The following is a 19220-nucleotide window of genomic DNA, read 5'->3' as shown; positions in this document are numbered from 1 at the left end:
ACCCTCAGCCAGCCGCCGCGGCCCGCCGGCAGCTGGCTGAGGCCGAGGCCAGACACGCCTCTATTTTTAGCCGTTCCGAAGTGGCCTCATAAAGGAGGGGTCAGGGAGGGTGTATTATACATTTTAAAAGTGGCGAAATGTCAACGTGCATCTTCGGGAAACTTAACTCGACAAACACGCTCTGAAAGGTCAGACGTCGGAAGAGAAATTGTCAATAAATAAGCCGGGAGGTTGCAGGAACACGGGAACGCCGGGGCCCAGTGAGGCCGGAACGCCGCAGACGTCGCGTTCCCGATGCTAATATATCCGCAGTCGTTCCCCATCGTCACCGAGACATAAATCCACAGTTTGGTAAGTGGCAATTTGTGCTGATGTTTCATAATAAATGTCCTCTGTATTGAACGGTTGCGATACATAACGTCATTTGCAATTCATCCCGGGTGAATTTTCCAACGGCTAATGCATACTTTCCTATCTGCATGATTATATGCTGTCAACACCAGGGCTTGTTATTGGGCTGCAGAGTGACGGAGAGGAGAGGAGGGTGTAGCGTTTGACATCAGGAGCGCTTGCTCCCCGCTGTAGCCTGACTGGAGGGGACTCTGTAATTGCAAATTGAATTAATTGGCCTTTCTGCTGGGCGGCGGTCTCAAGGTGACCGGCACTACCAGTTTGTCCCGCCACCCACAAAGCCGTCGAGTCAAGCTTACCTTAAAAATTAAATCCTTTTTCCCGTACCGGAGTTCCTTCAGTTGAGCCTGGATTTTTTTGGACTGCAAAGGAAAGATAAGGAAATAAGTGTTAGCTTATTCAAATGGTGGAATTGGTTTTAGATCACAGTGTGGGATTCAGCGGGCTGTGGCGGGAGCCTCCTTTGTGTGAGTTCCCCAGGTCCTCGTAAGGAGAGAAAATATCAAATCTCCCCTTCACTAAACTGCAAAGCCCACACAATGATGCAGTCATGGGCCGGCCGTCTGCCCACTGTCCCTGCCCCCACAGTCCCCACCTCTGTGTGCGCCACACGCACTCACACGCACGCACAAACAAGGACACACACGCACATAACACACGCACAAACACACGCACACTCACACGCACGCACAAACACGTACACACACGCACATGCTACACACACGCACAAACACACGCACACTCACACGCACGCACACACACAAACTAGCACGCACAAACACATACACACACGCACACTCACACGCACGCACACAGACAAACTAGCACGCACAAACGCATACACGCATCCTCACACGCAAACAAATACACGCACACTCAACTACATGTACACGCACACGCACGCACCCTCACACGCACGCGAAAACACATACACGCACACTCCCACACACGCAAAAACACATACACGCACACTCCCAAACACATACACACACCCTCACCCCACACATGTAGCGATGAGGCACAGCGCACAATGTGCAGGAGCACGTCCAGGGGTTCTCCTTGACGTGGTTCTGGCGCTGCATCACTGCTGGCTGATGCAGCGCCAGCCGCAGACTACACAGAATTACATTTAGAAGGAGGAGCAGACCCCTGCCCGCCGCAGAGGAAGGCGCTCGGGAGGATTCAACCACCGAGGTAAGCAGAATGTGTGAAGAAATAAACATACATGAATAAAAGAGAAGAGGTGAGTGCGGCCGTAAGGACGGTACTGAGAGAGTGATTCAGGAGTGGATGGAAGGAAATGAGGCTCTATCTAAAAGTCCCTGTTCAACAAATATCACCCTGAATAAAACATCGCATCATAATGTCCTGGCAACCATGCCCTCTCCAGCAAATACACAATGAGAAATTGTTTCATTAACTTGTGCTTTTTGCTCTTATGTCTGAAATAAAATAAATACACAAAATAACAAAATAATACTGTTGAATTAAATACTGGGCGAGGAAGACAGTAAATGCTCTGTTAGAGAACAAGATGAAGAGCTTTGAAGAGCCTTTTCATTCTCACTGTGACTCAATCTCCCGGAGCAGCGAGGAACAGGACTGTTAGCTTCTCTCCTCCAGGGTAATATCATGTTCCATTTGGAGACACGGTTGGATAATGCATGCGTCATAGGTATATCGTCAATAGCTCTCATCTTTACTATTAACGAGGGGGTAAAGCTCTTGCACAAAATAATTAGAGTGACCTTACTGACATCTACATTTTGTTTATTTTACTTCTTTAGTCAATAAATTAACGAAAGGCCATTTTTAAATACCAGGTCATTTTTAAAAGCCTGCAATTGTTGCTTTGGCAGATCTGTTCTTCATAGCAATTCGACACAGAAAAATTTATGAAACTCGCTATATTCCAATAAATACATGCATTCTCAGAAACCTTCATTAAAGGCAAATAACATGCAGTAACATGCATTGTGCATTTTGTGTAAACAAAAAACACTAAATTCCATCTATTGTCGATAACACACTCTGCAGTTACGACCATCGGTGATGCTAGGGAATGCATTCCACAGCAAAATGCCTTTGTCTCTAACTATATACTATTATACTAAATCCCCACAGTAACCTTCCCTCACGTGCTATCTGAGCTGACGAGCTGGCTTGATGCTTGCTTGACTCTTGTCGACATACGTTTCCCAGCCTTTACGTCAGGGAACCTGAACGCACCCCCGCGTTATGTAAGACCCTCCCGACCAATCAGTCAGTGAGTCTGACGTACCACGTTTCTAAATGGAGCAGTGTTTCCCCATTAAAGCTCGTACAACCCTGTTATAATTAACCCTTCCCCAGCCCCCTCACCTCCTGGCCCGGAGACGCTCTCTTCTCGTCTAGACGACGCGCTGTGCACCACAGCCGTTCATTTGTGTTTCTTCATAACGTTTCTGGTTTATGGATTAGATTTTTGTTTAGGGGACCTGCTGGGTTTTACCGCCTTTTTACCGTCTGCCCACAGAACTACCAGCCTCATAAATGATAGCGCCGCCGCCGCAGCCAGGAACAGCGCTAAACGAAACCACGATAACCAAAAGTAAAAAAAGGAGAAATAAATAGTAAAGCGTGCAGCAGCTCTCCTCCTCTCCTCCTGGGAGCGGGATGTGTGTCAGCAGGAGGCAGGAGGCCTGAGCTCCGTAGATCAGCTGTTGGAGACAATACTACATGACAGCTAACGACAGGTAGAGCAGATGTTGGCTGCGTGCGGCCGATATCCCGGCAACGCGCTGAGCCCTGATTGGTGGTTGTCTGCGCTACAATGTTCTCCGTTTGATACACGAGTCCTCTCCCTTGTTCCACCGACCTGTTCCTCCGCTGGAATGCATTTGGATACGGAGAACCGATTCTAGTGTTGAGGAGGAGAGGGGTGGGCTGCGCTAGAAGTGATTAAGGCTCAGATATATATATATATGTGTATGTATATACACATATATATACACATATATATATAGTTATACACATTGCGCATTTCCATTAGCCTAATGTAAGGCTCTTCTGGAGGGAGGGGTGGAGGAGGCTGAAGCCTCTCAGGTATTTATTTGTTTTGTCGACGTCATACTTTTGGGTGCCGCTGTTTGAACACCTGAAGCTCAGCAGCTCTGGGAGGCTGAAGGACTGAGCTCCTCACGGTCAGCTCTGAGAGGCTGAAGGACTGAGCTCCTCACTGTCAGCTCAGGGAGGCTGAAGGACTGAGCTCCTCACTGTCAGCTCTGGGAGGCTGAAGGACTGAGCTCCTCACTGTCAGCTCAGGGAGGCTGAAGGACTGAGCTCCTCACTGTCAGCTCTGGGAGGCTGAAGGACTGAGCTCCTCACTGTCAGCTCTGGGAGGCTGAAGGACTGAGCTCCTCACGGTCAGCTCTGGGAGGCTGAAGGACTGAGCTCCTCACGGTCAGCTCTGGGAGGCTGAAGGACTGAGCTCCTCACTGTCAGCTCTGGGAGGCTGAAGGACTGAGCTCCTCACTGTCAGCTCTGGGAGGCTGAAGGACTGAGCTCCTCACGGTCAGCTCTGGGAGGCTGAAGGACTGAGCTCCTCACTGTCAGCTCTGGGAGGCTGAAGGACTGAGCTCCTCACTGTCAGCTCTGGGAGGCTGAAGGACTGAGCTCCTCACTGTCAGCTCTGGGAGGCTGAAGGACTGAGCTCCTCACGGTCAGCTCTGGGAGGCTGAAGGACTGAGCTCCTCACGGTCAGCTCTGGGAGGCTGAAGGACTGAGCTCCTCACGGTCAGCTCTGGGAGGCTGAAGGACTGAGCTCCTCACTGTCAGCTCTGGGAGGCTGAAGGACTGAGCTCCTCACTGTCAGCTCTGGGAGGCTGAAGGACTGAGCTCCTCACGGTCAGCTCTGGGAGGCTGAAGGACTGAGCTCCTCACTGTCAGCGCTGGGAGGCTGAAGGACTGAGCTCCTCACTGTCAGCTCTGGGAGGCTGAAGGACTGAGCTCCTCACTGTCAGCTCTGGGAGGCTGAAGGACTGAGCTCCTCACGGTCAGCTCTGGGAGCCGGGACGCACGGGGCTATACCTTATGGTGGCCTCATATTCATATCGCAGATTCAACACTGCAGTACTGTAAAGTAGTAATGATCATTATTATAGTCAATAATTCATTGCATTTATATAATGCGTTTTAAGGTACCCAAAGCACTGAACAGTGAGTATATGTGACACCTCACCCACCCACAGGCAACAAAACAGCATCTACAGGGTGCACCAGAAACAGAACGCTCACCAGAACGCTCAGCAGAAACAGAACGCTCACCAGAACGCTCATCAGAACGCTCACCAGAACGCTCACCAGAAACAGAACTCTCACCAGAACGCTCAACAGAACACTCACCAGAACGCTCACCAGAAACAGAACGCTCACCAGAACGCTCAGCAGAAACAGAACGCTCACCAGAACACTCAGCAGAACGCTCAGCAGAAACACAACGCTCACCAGAACGCTCAGCAGAACGCTCAGCAGAACGCTCACCAGAAACAGAATGCTCACCAGAACGCTCAGCAGAACGCTCACCAGAACGCTCACCAGAAACAGAATGCTCAACAGAACGCACCAGAACGCTCACCAGAAACAGGACGCTCACTAGAAACAGAACGCTCACCAGAACGCTCACCAGAACGCTCACCAGAAACAGAATGCTCAACAGAACGCACCAGAACGCTCACCAGAAACAGGACGCTCACTAGAAACAGAACGCTCACCAGAACGCTCACCAGGTAGCAGATGGCTCACCGGAAGCCGCCCTGCTCAGCCCCAGAGCAGCCCTACCATGCAGCCTTGGTTCTGCTTTGAATGCATTCCTTTGTGGTTCTAAGCTAGCGTCAGCACATGAGCCGTGTTGTCCTCCCCGTAACATATTCAACCGCCGCCTCTACATCAGAGGAGAGCTAATGTCAATTAACTGAAACTTCTTTGTCAGCACAGCGGTAAGATGGTTATTGGATGTAAGAGAGTCTCTGCCCTCCCCCTTTCCCCCTGACCTCATGTTCACACAATCATCTGCCCCCCCCCCCCCCCCCCTCCCCCCTCTCACCTGATCCCTGGAGGGACGGGGGGGGGGCATTGTATAAGCAGGTCATTCATGCTCTTGATGAAAGGGAGATAGACAGAGGGAGAGAGAGAGAACGAGAGAAAGATAAGAGCGAGATAGAGAGCGAGAGCGAGAGACGTGGACGATGTACAGCATATCTTTGCCCCCCCCAGGAGCCGGAGCCATCGCTAGGAGGGACGGGATTGTGAGGAGTTGTGTCAGAGAAAGAGGCTACGTGGCCGGCTGGGAGTGATGGGACACACAGCCCTGGGACCGGGCGTGCGTGTGTGTGTGCGCGCGTGCGCGTGCGTGCGTGCGTGGGTGGGTTGGTGGGTGTGTGGACCACATTAGCATTTTCTGGCTCTTTCTAAGTTCTAGATTCAAGAGGAACTCAGAAGTGTTGATATGGATTCTCTACTTCTTTAATGCATTAAGTGATGCTGTGGGGCTAACCTCAGGCGGGGTCTCGTGGAGACCCCCACCTGCTCCATCCCGTCTGTCCTTCTGTGAACAGACAGAGGAACAGAAGAGAACTGCAGGACGTGCCTCATCTCAGGATGAACCTCAGATCAACGTCAGCGTGAAGAAGGACTGCATGGATGGAAAACCAACCGAAGACAATCCCATGATAACAAAGCAGCAGCGATACAAGAGAAGACAGCATAACAGACGGCCTTCACTGCCTGAGCCTATTCAGACATTCAGAAAACCCTTGAATAGAATCAACTACCTTTTATGACTATTCACAAGTGGGGTTGAAACAAGCTCCATTGTAAACACATTAGCAGGCCCTTATTCAGCCTTAGTAGCCACTGGCAGTGCTATCATCTCCAGTGACTGCAGACCTCACAGAGCCACTTCCTCTGAACGGATGTATTGAAACAACTACTCCTGTACCGCTGAGAGACGGTGCTCTGATGCGCGGCCCCCGCCCATCAGAGCTTATTGTCCCGGTCTCTGGGGGGGGGGGGTGAGCCCTCAGAGAGGAGGGGGTGATCATAAGACCCCTACAGCCCCCGATGGAGCCCGTTTACGGCCAGACCACGAGGAAGGCCTGGAGAGAAGAGTGAGCTCCTCTACAGAAGATTACAGGTTAACAAATGTTATAACTGGGATTAGTGGTTTCTGGTTTACCGCCAGTATCCCCCCTAGCTCAAAGGCTCTTCTTTAGACTGGCCGGTTCCGGTCCAAACAGGTTGGAGGAGAACAGAACGCTAGCTCAACGATGCCCCCTCGATCAGCTATCATCTCTGACGGTGTCCGTCACCGACAGCAACCGTTAGAGAGAGAGAGAGAGAGAGAGAGAGAGAGAGAGAGAGAGAGAGAGAGAGAGAGAGAGAGAGAGAGAGAGAGAGAGACTCTGTTCTGACTCTGTTCATCCGTCCATCATGACTCCACCTGTCAGCCTTATGATGGGGGCTCTCCCAGAGGTCAGTGGGCCTCATTATACCGTGGCCCGTGGTCATGGATAACATCTAGAGGAGGAGCACTCATTCAGAGACAATGACCACGGAGAGGTGCTGAAGTGGACCGGACAGCTCTGAGGATGGCTCTGATCCAGCCTTCATCCCGACACTAAGTGGGTCAGCTGGTTGGGGTCGGGCCTTCAGTCCCGCTCTCTCTTTGGTTGATGAGAGGCTCTGCTCTGCGTTTAGACGTATTCGAGCTGTAACCTGCGCTGATGAAACTGTAGATAAAGGTCTCAGCCAAAGAAAGAAAAGGCAGAGTAGGTAACCATGTTTTAAAACGCTGTTCTGTGTGACCGGCCCCCGAACAATAAAACGTGTTAGCCTTACGAGAGACCATGAATGGTAAAATAAGAAATCAGACATAGAAACCTGTTGTGCAAAAAGAAAACCTAAATGACTTTGACCTTTTTCTGCTCAGTGTTCAAAAGTGGTCTGAAACATGTTGTTGAGCAGGTTGGTTTTGACAGAAGCTGTTACAGAAATATGGAAGTGGATGGGCCCTTACCTCCTCCGTATGGACGTCACACAGCTTGTTGCCTGACAGAAGCTTGTTTTTCAGGCTCTTGTTCTAAAAGGAGAAAAAGACAGGAAGAATAGTACTCGATGAATTGGATTTGTCTCGTCTCCGTCTAGACTGCCTCATCACTGACCAGTAACGTCAGACAGTGGACCAGAGCAGTGTCCAGAGGTTTACTGACGAGAGAAGAGAAGGATCTGGCAGGAGAAATACCTCGGAGAAATGCAGCCAGCGGCCTTCACTGGAGCCTCATGCTCCTGGCCTACAGGTTATCTTGACATTGAGCATATATTACGGGCACAAAAGGTCCTCTTTGATGTGACAAGCAAGTAAAGCAGTAAACAGGGCATCCTCCATGACCTATAACATATTCTCAAAAAGTCGTTCGGAAGTACATGATTGTACGAAAGGAAACTAATGTAATACTAAAGAATATTCAATTCAAATGTAATTGTATTACTTTTTTTCTAAATGTTTCTGTGTAATTGCTGGTATTTCCTACGGACCCACTCGATGTCAGTTCGGTCTTTTGGCCTCTATGCTGGACAGAGGGGCCTAGCCTTTCATCACAGTCTACAGAAGTTACTCCATGTTGGATTAAAGGGGAATGCTTTGTGTGAACCTGACCCACTATCGCCAATAGAATGATGTGTACTAAATAATAAACTTACAAATACAAATAAAAACATAAAAAGAAACATCAAAATGTCTATAAGGTCTGTACGTCTGGAGGACATCAGACCCACAGGTGGAGCTCACTGGAGCATTGACTGACGGACATCCCGTAGCCTCAAGCTGCTCTTTAAGGACGCTGAGCTGGGGGTGGGAGCGATAGCATGCTAGAGCTAGCGCTAGAGCTTCTTCTTCCTAGCGATAGCATCCTAGAGCTATTGCTAGAGCTTCTCCCTCCTAGCGATAGCATCCTAGAGCTAGTGCTAGAGCTTCTCCCTCCTAGCGATAGCATCCTAGAGCTAGTCCTAGAGCTTCTCCCTCCTAGCGATAGCATCCTAGAGCTAGTGCTAGGGCTTCTCCCTCCTAGCGATAGCATCCTAGAGCTAGAGCTAGCGCTAGAGCTTCTCCCTCCTAGCGATAGCATCCTAGAGCTAGTGCTAGAGCTTCTCCCTCCTAGCGATAGCATCCTAGAGCTAGTGCTAGAGCTTCTCCCTCCTAGCGATAGCATCCTAGAGCTAGTGCTAGGGCTTCTCCCTCCTAGCGATAGCATCCTAGAGCTAGTGCTAGAGCTTCTCCCTCCTAGCAATAGCATCCTGCTAGGGCTAGAGCTAGGGCTTCTCCCTCCTAGCGATAGCATCCTAGTGCTAGAGCTTCTCCCTCCTAGCGATAGCATCCTGCTAGGGCTAGAGCTAGGGCTTCTCCCACCTAGCGTCCAGTGGGATGCTAAATGATCCTGTTTAGCGTAGCGGTGAAATCTGAACCCGCTGTATAGACGCAGGGAGTCGTGGGGAATTAAATAAACACCAAATATTAAAGGGCAAACTGGCCCACTCCGCGGTTTCCTATTGTTTACCAGTTATGACTTCGTAATAAATGGAAGTAAATAGAGCCATCGTTTATGTACTCCAGCCATGTTTTCCACGCCTGGCCTGCTGGCCTTCATAAATTGAACTACAGACACAACTGGGGGAATTCATTTGATTGTAAACCAGAACGGCAGTAAATAAGTGTTGTGAGCAGCACCTGCGTTGTCCTTTGCAGTCAGCCCAGTGAGGAGGATCGATGGCGCTCGGCGCTGCCCTCAGACCCCAGGCCCAGCCGGCCCCCACAGAGGTCAGCCGCTGAGACTCAATCTCCTAATGGGTTTAATGTGGCGCGTGCCGGGGGGTCCCTTGAAGCGCTGAGGCCGAGGGGGCTGGAATACTGAGCGCTAAAACATTGGGGCGTGGGGGGCCAGGGGGTCAGCTCATCGACAGAACCCTGCTGCCGAAGGGTCGCGCCGACTGCACGGCACTCACACGCTAACCGATTAGAGGACCTCGCTTTACCGCCGCGCTGCCCTAGCAGTGCCAACGAGCACTCTAAAATTACACCGCTTCCGCTGCGGCTGTTGTGATTGGTCTCCCTTTAGAAGACGGCCGAGGCTGCAGGTAAGATTTAAGAGCCATGGTTTGAGGGTAATTTGTAAGAAATAGCAGCACCGCGAGTCAGCTCTTACTGAGTCAAATGCTCTGTGAGAAGATGTGTTTCAGGTTGACTGGGCCTCTATACAACCACATTTAAAGTTTAGAGTGCTCCCCGATTATTTAGGGCCAATCAGGCCATCTCTTCCCTGATTGGTTCAGGGGAATCTATTGTGCCTGTCAATCACAGTTGCATGAGTGCAACACTTCTCAATGGTGGAGAAACCGAGGGAGGCGGAAAGCAGAGAGGAGGGACGGTTAAGTTGTTTATTTTCCTGCTCTCTTCTGCCCTCTCTCTTTACAACTCTCAGATCCTACTTACAGACGCTCTAAATTGTAAATGTTTCCACACGTTGTCACTATGGACCCATTACATGCAATAAAGAGTCTACTATCTTTAGTGTTTGAGTCTATTTATATCATCTGTCTAAGACATTATAAATGTTGTCATGTCTGCTTCCTTCTAAAACAGGTCCTTTTAACTTAACTGAAGCTGCTTGTCGAGGTAGAACTGATCAAGAAGGCTGATGATCACTTCTGACAAACCTGCTTATCCTAACCGGCCCGAGTCGATGAAACATATTGACCAATTCAAATGAATCAATAAAGTTGTGTCACTGAGGGATAGTGACAGTCATCAAGACGACTGTCAATGTAATGAAACACAGCAGCCAGTGACAATATTATCATTGGCTTCATATTCCTCATAAATAAAATCATACTCCGTTTGGCTCGCCTCCAGGGTCATAATTCACTGATTTTAAAGACCGTCCTTTTGGAGACACATATTGTACAATAAAGAACCGCCTTTCATAAAAAACTGTCTTCATACATTATGAATTAGTTATTCTTTCCCAGTAAAAAACATAATTCAAGTGTCCTATTAATTTGGTCAGCAGTTTAACTTTTCAGTTATAGGAGATAATCATTTTAAACGACCACAAGCCTAGCATACACTAAGGTCAATGCCACACCAAACATTACCTTTCACACACACACACACACACACACACACACACACACACACACACACACACACACACACACACACACACACACACACACACACACACACACACACACACACACACACACAGGAGTAATGAGCTGATGTTTTGGGATGCGGCGAAGCAACATTGGCTGAGTAGTTATCAATTTCCAACACTGGCCCCTCCTCTCACCTCTGAAGAAGAGTGACCCCCCCACCCTGACTCTGGGACATAAAGAAGAATCTGTCATAAACGACCGGCTTTACCCTGACAACACCGCCCAGTGTAAATGGGATCCCGGCGTGGCTGTGTGTCAGAGTGCATTATGCTAAATGAGATAGAGCCAGCCCATATGTCAGAATGTATTACCCGCAGAAGGCTTTCACCGCGTAGCTTAGGGAGCTAAGACGTTCTGTGGCATTCTGATGTAGGGCTGCGTTCCCATTTCTAAACACGGCCATTGTGGCTCGTCGCTGAGTGGGTCGGGTTGTGTCCGTTGGGCGGGCCACAACTGGAATGACATTGTTAGCCTCTGTTATTTTGAGTATATATGTTCAACCACGAAGCAAGTGTATAACAAGAACAGCCAGGCTGGACGCCATCTTTCAATTCAAGAATCAAACGTGTTTACATATTACTATTAATTCATTTTATTCTCACACAATGGTGGGAGTGTGGGTTCTTACTACTACATTATTGTCTCTCTGCCCAAACATTTGCCATAATTAATATATTTGACCTTACACATATTAACACAGGGTTGTAAGCAGCAATGCATAATTACCTCATTTCCATTTTCACATAATGCACTAATTATAAGTTACACAAAGCGAATGGTGTTTACAGTCTGCAGTCTTCAGACTCTCTCTGAGGTACAATGCATTACCTTTGGGTCGGCCAGTTCACAATGTGTTAAACATTGTAATCCAAATGTCTTTGAAATCCTCCAAAAATGTTGATGCAGTTACTCGTTGTTTTTACATTATTAATTATAATTAATAAGGCTCAAATGATCTAATGCTTTTGGTCATCACATCTGTTTCTAAAGCAAGACTTGTTTAACCTTTATATAAAAACAAACCAGCAACCAACCTTAAAAAAATAGATCTACATTTCTCAGTGGAGGTGGGTTACAAATAAATATACAGCACCGAAAATCACAACTCTGTTATGAGGACTTATTGAAAAAATGTAGTTAATAAAAAAAAGTAGTTAGGTAATAGTATTAGTACTTTTCTAAAAAAGCCATTTGCTGAGACGGAAGGGTCGGTGTGGAAGAGGAACACTAAATGGTTCGAGGCACCAATAAATATTCAAATTCATTCACATTCATATTCAACAACTTTTTAACTAGCGAGAAAATTACATGAGATTTGCAAGATTAGAGTAACACAGAAAAACGCAGATCAAACAAAATCTGCTAAATGTCTGTGATGCGGATCAGAGAACGATCAGACTCCTTCACTCTCGCCTCTTCTGTTCTTTACTTTGAATGGATCATCTTTCTTCCAGATGTCGTTTCTTTACATTGAAATCTTTGGTAATTGTTTGATATTGCAACATTGAAGAATAGGCCCATCTTAATGTTTCAAATTTCATATTGGGATAAATGTTAGGGTACGATTGATACAAATATTACAAGCTGATTCAATAACTCAATAAAACAAAGAAATGTTGTATTAGGGAATCTTAAACAACTTTAAATGGTCTATTTCACTGATAAGCGTTTCCAGTTGTTTCAGTCATTACAGGCAATTGGATGTTCAATCAGTAATGTAGCATCTGGCTCGCTGTCGTTCTGCTGACTCTTACAACACAGCGGCTGCTGGGCAGTCCTCAGACTGCCCAGCAAGCAGTTTAGACCTACACTCACACCCACGTGGTTTATCATTATTACACACACACACACACACACAACCCATTTTGGATAGAGATTCAAATCCTGATTTGGGAGCTGTATGTAGATCGAAACTCTAGCAAAGAGCGGTTTTCTTTCCGGGTAATTAGGCAGAGTATATCTACATTTTTTATCCCATGTTGGGGAAGTGGTGTCCATGATATTGAGAGATGTATATTGCATGTCGTGGGGAGAAATCGCTGCTCTCTTCATGTGTCAAAACTGATTCAACAAAAAGTACATCAGGGAGGATAAATAAATCATCAATACATATTTTATCTCTTCATTCTATCTTATGTTAAATAAAGAATCCACGTTTTCTCACGTGACTTCTGAACATTCATCCTCATTGTACATGCAGGGTGGAGCATGAGTGTGTGAACAGTGACCCCTGACCCCTGACCCCAGGTGACCCCTGACCCCAGGTGACCCCGGATGACCCCTGACCCCAGGTGCCTCAGCCCTTTGTCATATGAGGCTCTATGGGGACTCTGGGCTCTGCTACCCCATCGTCCTCGGCTCTGACGGACGGACTGAGGTCTCACAGCCTCTGAGAACCCCTCTCCAGACCCCCAGGGCCGGGCTCCCTGAGAGAGGGGCCCCTCCCCAGACCCCCCAGACCCCCAGGGCCGGGCTCCCTGAGAGAGGGGCCCCTCCCCAGACCCCCCAGACCCCCAGGGCCGGGCTCCCTGAGAGAGGGGCCCCTCCCCAGACCCCCAGGGCCTCCAGACCGCCAGGGCCGGGCCCCCTGAGAGAGGGGCCCCTCCCCAGACCCCCAGACCCCCCAGACCCCCAGGGCCGGGCTCCCTGAGAGAGGGGCCCCTCCCCAGACCCCCAGGGCCTCCAGACCCCCAGGGCCGGGCCCCCTGAGAGAGGGGCCCCTCCCCAGACCCCCAGGGCCTCCAGACCCCCAGGGCCGGGCCCCCTGAGAGAGGGGCCCCTCCCCAGACCCCCAGGGCCTCCAGACCCCCAGGGCCGGGCCCCCTGAGAGAGGGGCCCCTCCCCAGACCCCGAGGGCCCCCAGACCCCCAGGGCCGGGCTCCCTGAGAGAGGGGCCCCTCTCCAGACCCCCAGGGCCGGGCTCCATGGGAAGGGGGGCTCCTCTCCAGACGGGACGCGGACCTGCCCTCAGGGGGTCCTGCGGGCCTGAGCCGGCCTCTGGAGGGTCCTGGGGGTCGGGACGCGTTCCCTGGCCCCTAGGTTCCTGGAAGGACTGGCCCTGCTGGGGGAGCCTGCCCATCCCACCAGCCTCCACCCTAGGCAGGGCCCTGACTCTGAGCTGGTCAAAGCCCCTCACTAACCCTAACTGGATTGATCAGGGGGTCCATGGATGATATCAGCTGATTCAAGATTCAGCGTTACAGAAACGACCACGGGGATAGCTTGCTATCCAGCTCCTAGCGCACAATGTGACAGACTGTTAGAACTTCTGCAGCCGCCTGCTGCACACCTCCACAGACCAGATCCTCCTGAAACGGCCCAGTCTGTCTGTCCCCCGAGACTCGGCCTCTGTCTGTCCGTCCTCAGACAGATGGCCTCAGTCTGTCTGTCCTCAGACAGATGGCCTCAGTCTGTCTGTCCAGTCCATCATTCGGTTCCCATCATCCCGGTGACCTTGGTTCTGAGCAGGACACTCCATCTCTTCTCTCCTATAATCAGACTGGGTCTGAGATGTCCCACTGGTCTGCTCAGCAGATCCCCGCCGGGTCACCTCCTGCTACATTTCTTTAACTAGATTACCTAGAATAGCTAGTTAAGATCTTCTACCCTCACAAAGATAACAAAAGAGACTACATCCTTACGAGATGATGAAACAAAGTGCAAATCTAATGCCAGCAACAGCTCAAATTAAATACAAAAGAACAAACTAGTGTAGTGTCTGGCTATGTCTTGAGATGCGATATCTATACTCTACATATCAGACTAATCATTGCTCTGATCTCCATCACCCCTCCCTGTTCACAAGCTGTTGTGTCAGCGTATCTCTAGAGTTTCAGAGGAGATCAAACAATCTGTTTGTGTGGAGCAAATAAGGTTTACACACCAAACCACTGTAGGAGTGATGTGATGTCTTGGCTTCAGGGATATGGGCTTACTTGTGAAACTGACGGAAAACAGCCGGGCGTCAGTCATATTACTGCTGCAATAGCTTTTTGATTGAAACGTATAAGTTATTGTCTTCCGGCTGTTATAGGAAAGCTGCCGTCTTTTTGTTGCTGCCACAACAAATATCCTGCACAAATATAGCTGCAAACAGCGATGAAGGCATCCGGGCTCAGAGGAAACGGAGTACTCTTATTTTTAAAATGTGGCAGATGTCAACACATATCTCAAGTACCATGAAAATATCATCGCAATCCAGGGGAGCACATGATGTGTGGACATTGATCTAAATGCTGCCCACGGGAAAAGCAAAGCATTTCTACATGTTCGTAGCATGTTACTCGTCTATGTATGAATGATAACAACAGCAGTAACATCGTCAATTATAATCATATTAATTGATCATAACTGAGCTATGAGGTATCATGATAAGAATCATTATACACCTTAGGATACTGGACAACCTTTACTCTGCTCAGTAGAACAGGGGCCAGCAACCCAAAGCCCTTTGGAGGCCGAAGCCCTTTGGAGACCAAAGCCCTTTGGAGGCCAAGCCCTTTGGAGACCAAAGCCCTTTGGAGACCGATTCCTCTGGGGCAGTGGCCTGGCGAGGTCTACCTCCATGGCTGTGAGCACATGCACAACCCACACGCACGTGCACAAAGAACTATTATTGCATCACTTTACATGCCCTCACATGCTGTAGAGGGCAATAATAAAGGCTGTGAGGAGAAGATCATTCATTGAGCACACACATAAAGTGAGGCTGCACCGACTCAATCCCCAGTGCCACGGATGCTGCATCTGCTGCTCAGACGGTGTCTTCGTGCTGGCTCTGATGTTCTTTCTCCAGTGGCCAGGCAAGGATTCTTGCTTTTCTCTTTGGTACTAAGTGAGCGGCACCAGCCATGACCGGTTCCTCTCTGAGTTTAATTGGTTAAATGTTGGCGCTACAAACACCTCTTAAAGTGAGTTCTTGAGTAACATCAAGCAAGCTCAAATTCAACATTTAAAAGAGCCTACTCAAGCTCTGAGCATGCTTTGGGGAACAATAAAGCCAGTTCTGCGCCTCAGACTGCTTTCGGGTAACATAACTTATTACCATGCTGGTCATGAATAGAGCAGGATCATCAGACGCACTGAGCCATAGCCAGCCTCGGAGATTAGCAGTACGTAAGTGTATAGAATATCAACACACCAGGAAATATAAACGTCTATATTCCGTACATAAAGCTGATCAGGGAGAAAATACTGCCATCCCCTGTAGCAAGTGTAACGTCATTATTTATCGGAATGATGAGGCAGCGATCGCCTAATGAAGTCTAATAAATCAGCTCGTCGCTACGCTTGCATATCTGTCTTTATATTTCATAGTAATAACTCAACAGAGAAATGTGAAAGCCCCACATGAGGAGCTTCCACGGATATCTCTCTGAAATCGACGTCTAGATGTGATCGTTGAGAGCAACACATCAGGTTTAGGGACACAATGGCAGATGGACAATATCTACACCCACATATTCCCTAAAAGATAACGGCAGAAAACATATCTGAGCGAGAGCAAAGACAGCGTTTGTGCGCATGTGGGCGTCGGCCGCGCGGTTCATTTTATGTGCGCGATCATTTCTCTTTTTTCCCAAACAGGCGGTGTTAACCCCCCAAACTCTACAATGCTAACATGATAGCACTAGCTGTTGCAGACCCTACATTCAAATGTGTACTCACATGCTAATGTAAGCATGCTAATACGCCAGCATGCTATGGTCCTAAGAGGCTAGCATGTTCTTGTACTTAGATAATCAATTGAGACGAGCAATAAACAGTTGAAGCCCAACAGTGAGATGTATAATGTGTGTAAGTAGTCGAAATATTGTGGGAGTTTTCACAGTTTATACATTGGTGTGACGTCTTCAAGTCTACACTGGTGTTTGAATGCAAGTTAGATTTGTGTTTAATATTTTAAATATTTTTGGTCAATTGGCGTGCAAAGTGAATCCGTGGTTCCTTGGCAAACCTGAGGATTACATTCTGAGATCCTGTTCTACAGACGGACACAAGCGGCTGAAACACAACCCCCTGCAGCAATTTAAATGGGCGGGCCCATTCCTTACTCGGCTAACAAGGGTGGGCCAGTGCATTCTGAGTAACAATACCGCAGATCAACTTTCTATATGCTTTCCTATTGAAGAAGACACAACAAAATTTTCGGATAAATGACAATGTTAAGATAACTTTCGCTCATGGCAGAAATATCTGCATATGATTACAATTAAAAATACATTCATTTTTTATATTGTTTGTATTATGATTTGATCCGTGGACAGTAAAAATTATGAGTAAAAAGTAAACATGAGGTCGTCGTCTCCCTCCCTCCCTCCCTCTCTTTCGCACTCACTCCATTATTTCTCTCTATCTACCTCTCTCTGTCCACCATCTCTCTCCCTCCCTCCTTCCCTCTCTCTCTCCTTACCCCATCTCTCTCCCTCCCTCCCTCCCTCTCTCTCTCCCTAACCCATCTTTCTCCCTCCCCCTCTCTCTCTACCTCCCCCTCTCTCTCTTCCTCCCCGATCACTCTCCCTCCCTCCCTCTCTCTCTCTCCCTCCCCCATCTCTCTCCCTCCCTCCCTCCATCTCTCTCCCTCTCTCTCTCTCCCTTCCCCATCTCTCTCCCTCCCTCTCTCTCTCCCCCATCTCTCTCCCTCCCTCCCTCCCTCTCTCTCTCCCTCCCCCATCTCTCCCCCTCCCTCCCTCCCTCTCTCTCTCCCTCCCCCATCTCTCCCCCTCCTACCCTCCCTCTCTCTCTCCCTCCCCCATCTCTCCCCCTCCTACCCTCCCTCTCTCTCTCCCTCCCTCCATCTCTCTCCCTCTCTCTCTCTCCCTTCCCCATCTCTCTCCCTCCCTCTCTCTCTCCCCCATCTCTCTCCCTCCCTCCTTCCCTCTCTCTCTCTCTCCCCCATCTCTCCCCCTCCTACCCTCCCTCTCTCTCTCCCTCCCCCATCTCTCTCTCTCCCTCCCTCCCTCTCTCTCTCCCTCCCCCATCTCTCCCCCTCCTACCCTCCCTCTCCCCCTCCCTCCCTCCCTCCCTCCCTCCCTCCCTCCCTCCCTCCCTCCCTCCCTCCCTCCCTCCCTCTCTCTCTCCCTCCCCCATCTCCCTCCCTCCCTCCCATTATCAACCCCCTGCCCTACGGGACGCTCATTTGTAACAGACAAAATGGCCGCTGCAGTCAGACAGTTTGTGGAACATTGTTTCTGAGTCTGTGATTAGAGTTTCCACAAGTATAGACTCAATGGCATCGTCATAGGTCTACATGCTATACATCCATATACTACTCATCCAATGCAAGTTTTTTATTGTCTTAAATATGCCTTTATTATGTTCATAGAACAGATAGAGCAGTTCAATGTTAAATTAATTTGACGGGTCCTTCAAACCTTCCAACATTCAAAACACAATGCAAGAGAATGTCCATTACATAGCTGAGGTGTGTTTCCCATAATATCGCCCATTTCTCCCCTGCTGTAATATTCTATCATACACAGCTCCCTTCCAGAGTTACCTCACTATCTGGTCAATAGTCCTCTGCCTCCCCACGCTGGGCTCCAGCCACACACTGGCAACGTCCTTCAACTCAATCTTACATAACGTAGTACGCAAAGGTTCTGCATTAGAAGTATTCTTGGCCTTTTCCTTCCTCTTGTTTAAAAGAGCATTACGTTTTTTAAACAGATCGAATGTATTGTATTAACGTCCAGGGGTGATGGCGGCTCCAGACTGTTTATGTGTTCATCATGAGGCTCTTGATTCCTCCCCCTGCTCTCCGTTTGTTTATCTCTTTCAACGCAACGCAACATATATCGAGGAGTGAAGGGAGAAGAAAAGAAGACAATGACAGGAAACCATTTGTGACTAAACACATCAGCGGGGAGACGGCGCCGGTCTCTATTACGATCCTCCGACAGCCTGATGAATCCCAGCAGGGCCGAGTCAATCTTATATCATTTCACTCAAAACACTCATAATGGGCAATCATGGAGAATGCTCTGAAAGACAGTCATTGATTGTGACTTTCCGGTGAGGAGCGGCCCGAAGCACCTCTCTCGCGGCGGTATGCCCTCTGTGAGGAGGCGCAGTGGGAGGTTATCGGTAATGGAACGGCCGGCGAGGGTAAGCTGTGGCAGTGCTTTAAGACGTTCCTCGCCTCAGGTGCATCAAAGCACACCGACACACCAGAGGCCGCGACGCGTGGATGATAGCATGTTGCCTTCTGTTATCTCTGGGAAAATGTCCCCTTTTCCAATGTAAATGCAAATGTAAGGTCAACGTTCCGCACATTATGTCGTCTCTTTCTCTTAGGTCTTCTGATGTATTGATGGGTAGGTATGTAGGCGCCAAGGTGAGCACCCTGTGGGAATCTGGTTCTTATTTAGGAGCAGTAAAGCTACTGTTTCAGATGAGCTAAAAACTGGGATTTCAAAGAACATACTTTGGGCTGTGTGTTGCCCCACGGCACCTCTGCGATGCTTTCTAAGTACCGTTGTTTTGTTTGAGCGTTATGAAGACTGATGTTGCGTATGAAATGTGCCACACACCGAGGTGTTATATGACTAGTGTCCAACAAC

At 49.0% G+C, this 19220-nt stretch overlaps 1 protein-coding gene across 2 annotated transcripts in view; it reads right to left on the bottom strand.

The window, feature by feature from the left end:
- The window catches only part of luzp2 (leucine zipper protein 2), a 113883-nt gene that overhangs the window by 20417 nt on the left and 74246 nt on the right, over positions 1 to 19220 (bottom strand). For both annotated transcript variants that reach the window (XM_060071287.1, XM_060071286.1), the window contains exons 6-7: positions 7466 to 7528; positions 711 to 773 (exon numbers count right to left, since the gene is read on the bottom strand). In XM_060071287.1, coding sequence (XP_059927270.1) covers positions 711 to 773; positions 7466 to 7528 — 126 coding nt within the window. The remainder of the gene's footprint in view (positions 1 to 710; positions 774 to 7465; positions 7529 to 19220) is intronic.

This window comes from Gadus macrocephalus, chromosome 14 (assembly GCF_031168955.1).
Source record: "Gadus macrocephalus chromosome 14, ASM3116895v1".
In the NCBI taxonomy this organism is placed as follows: Eukaryota; Metazoa; Chordata; class Actinopteri; order Gadiformes; family Gadidae; genus Gadus; species Gadus macrocephalus.
The sequence above is the reverse complement of the archived record's forward strand: the minus strand, read 5'-3'. Positions and strand labels throughout refer to the sequence as shown.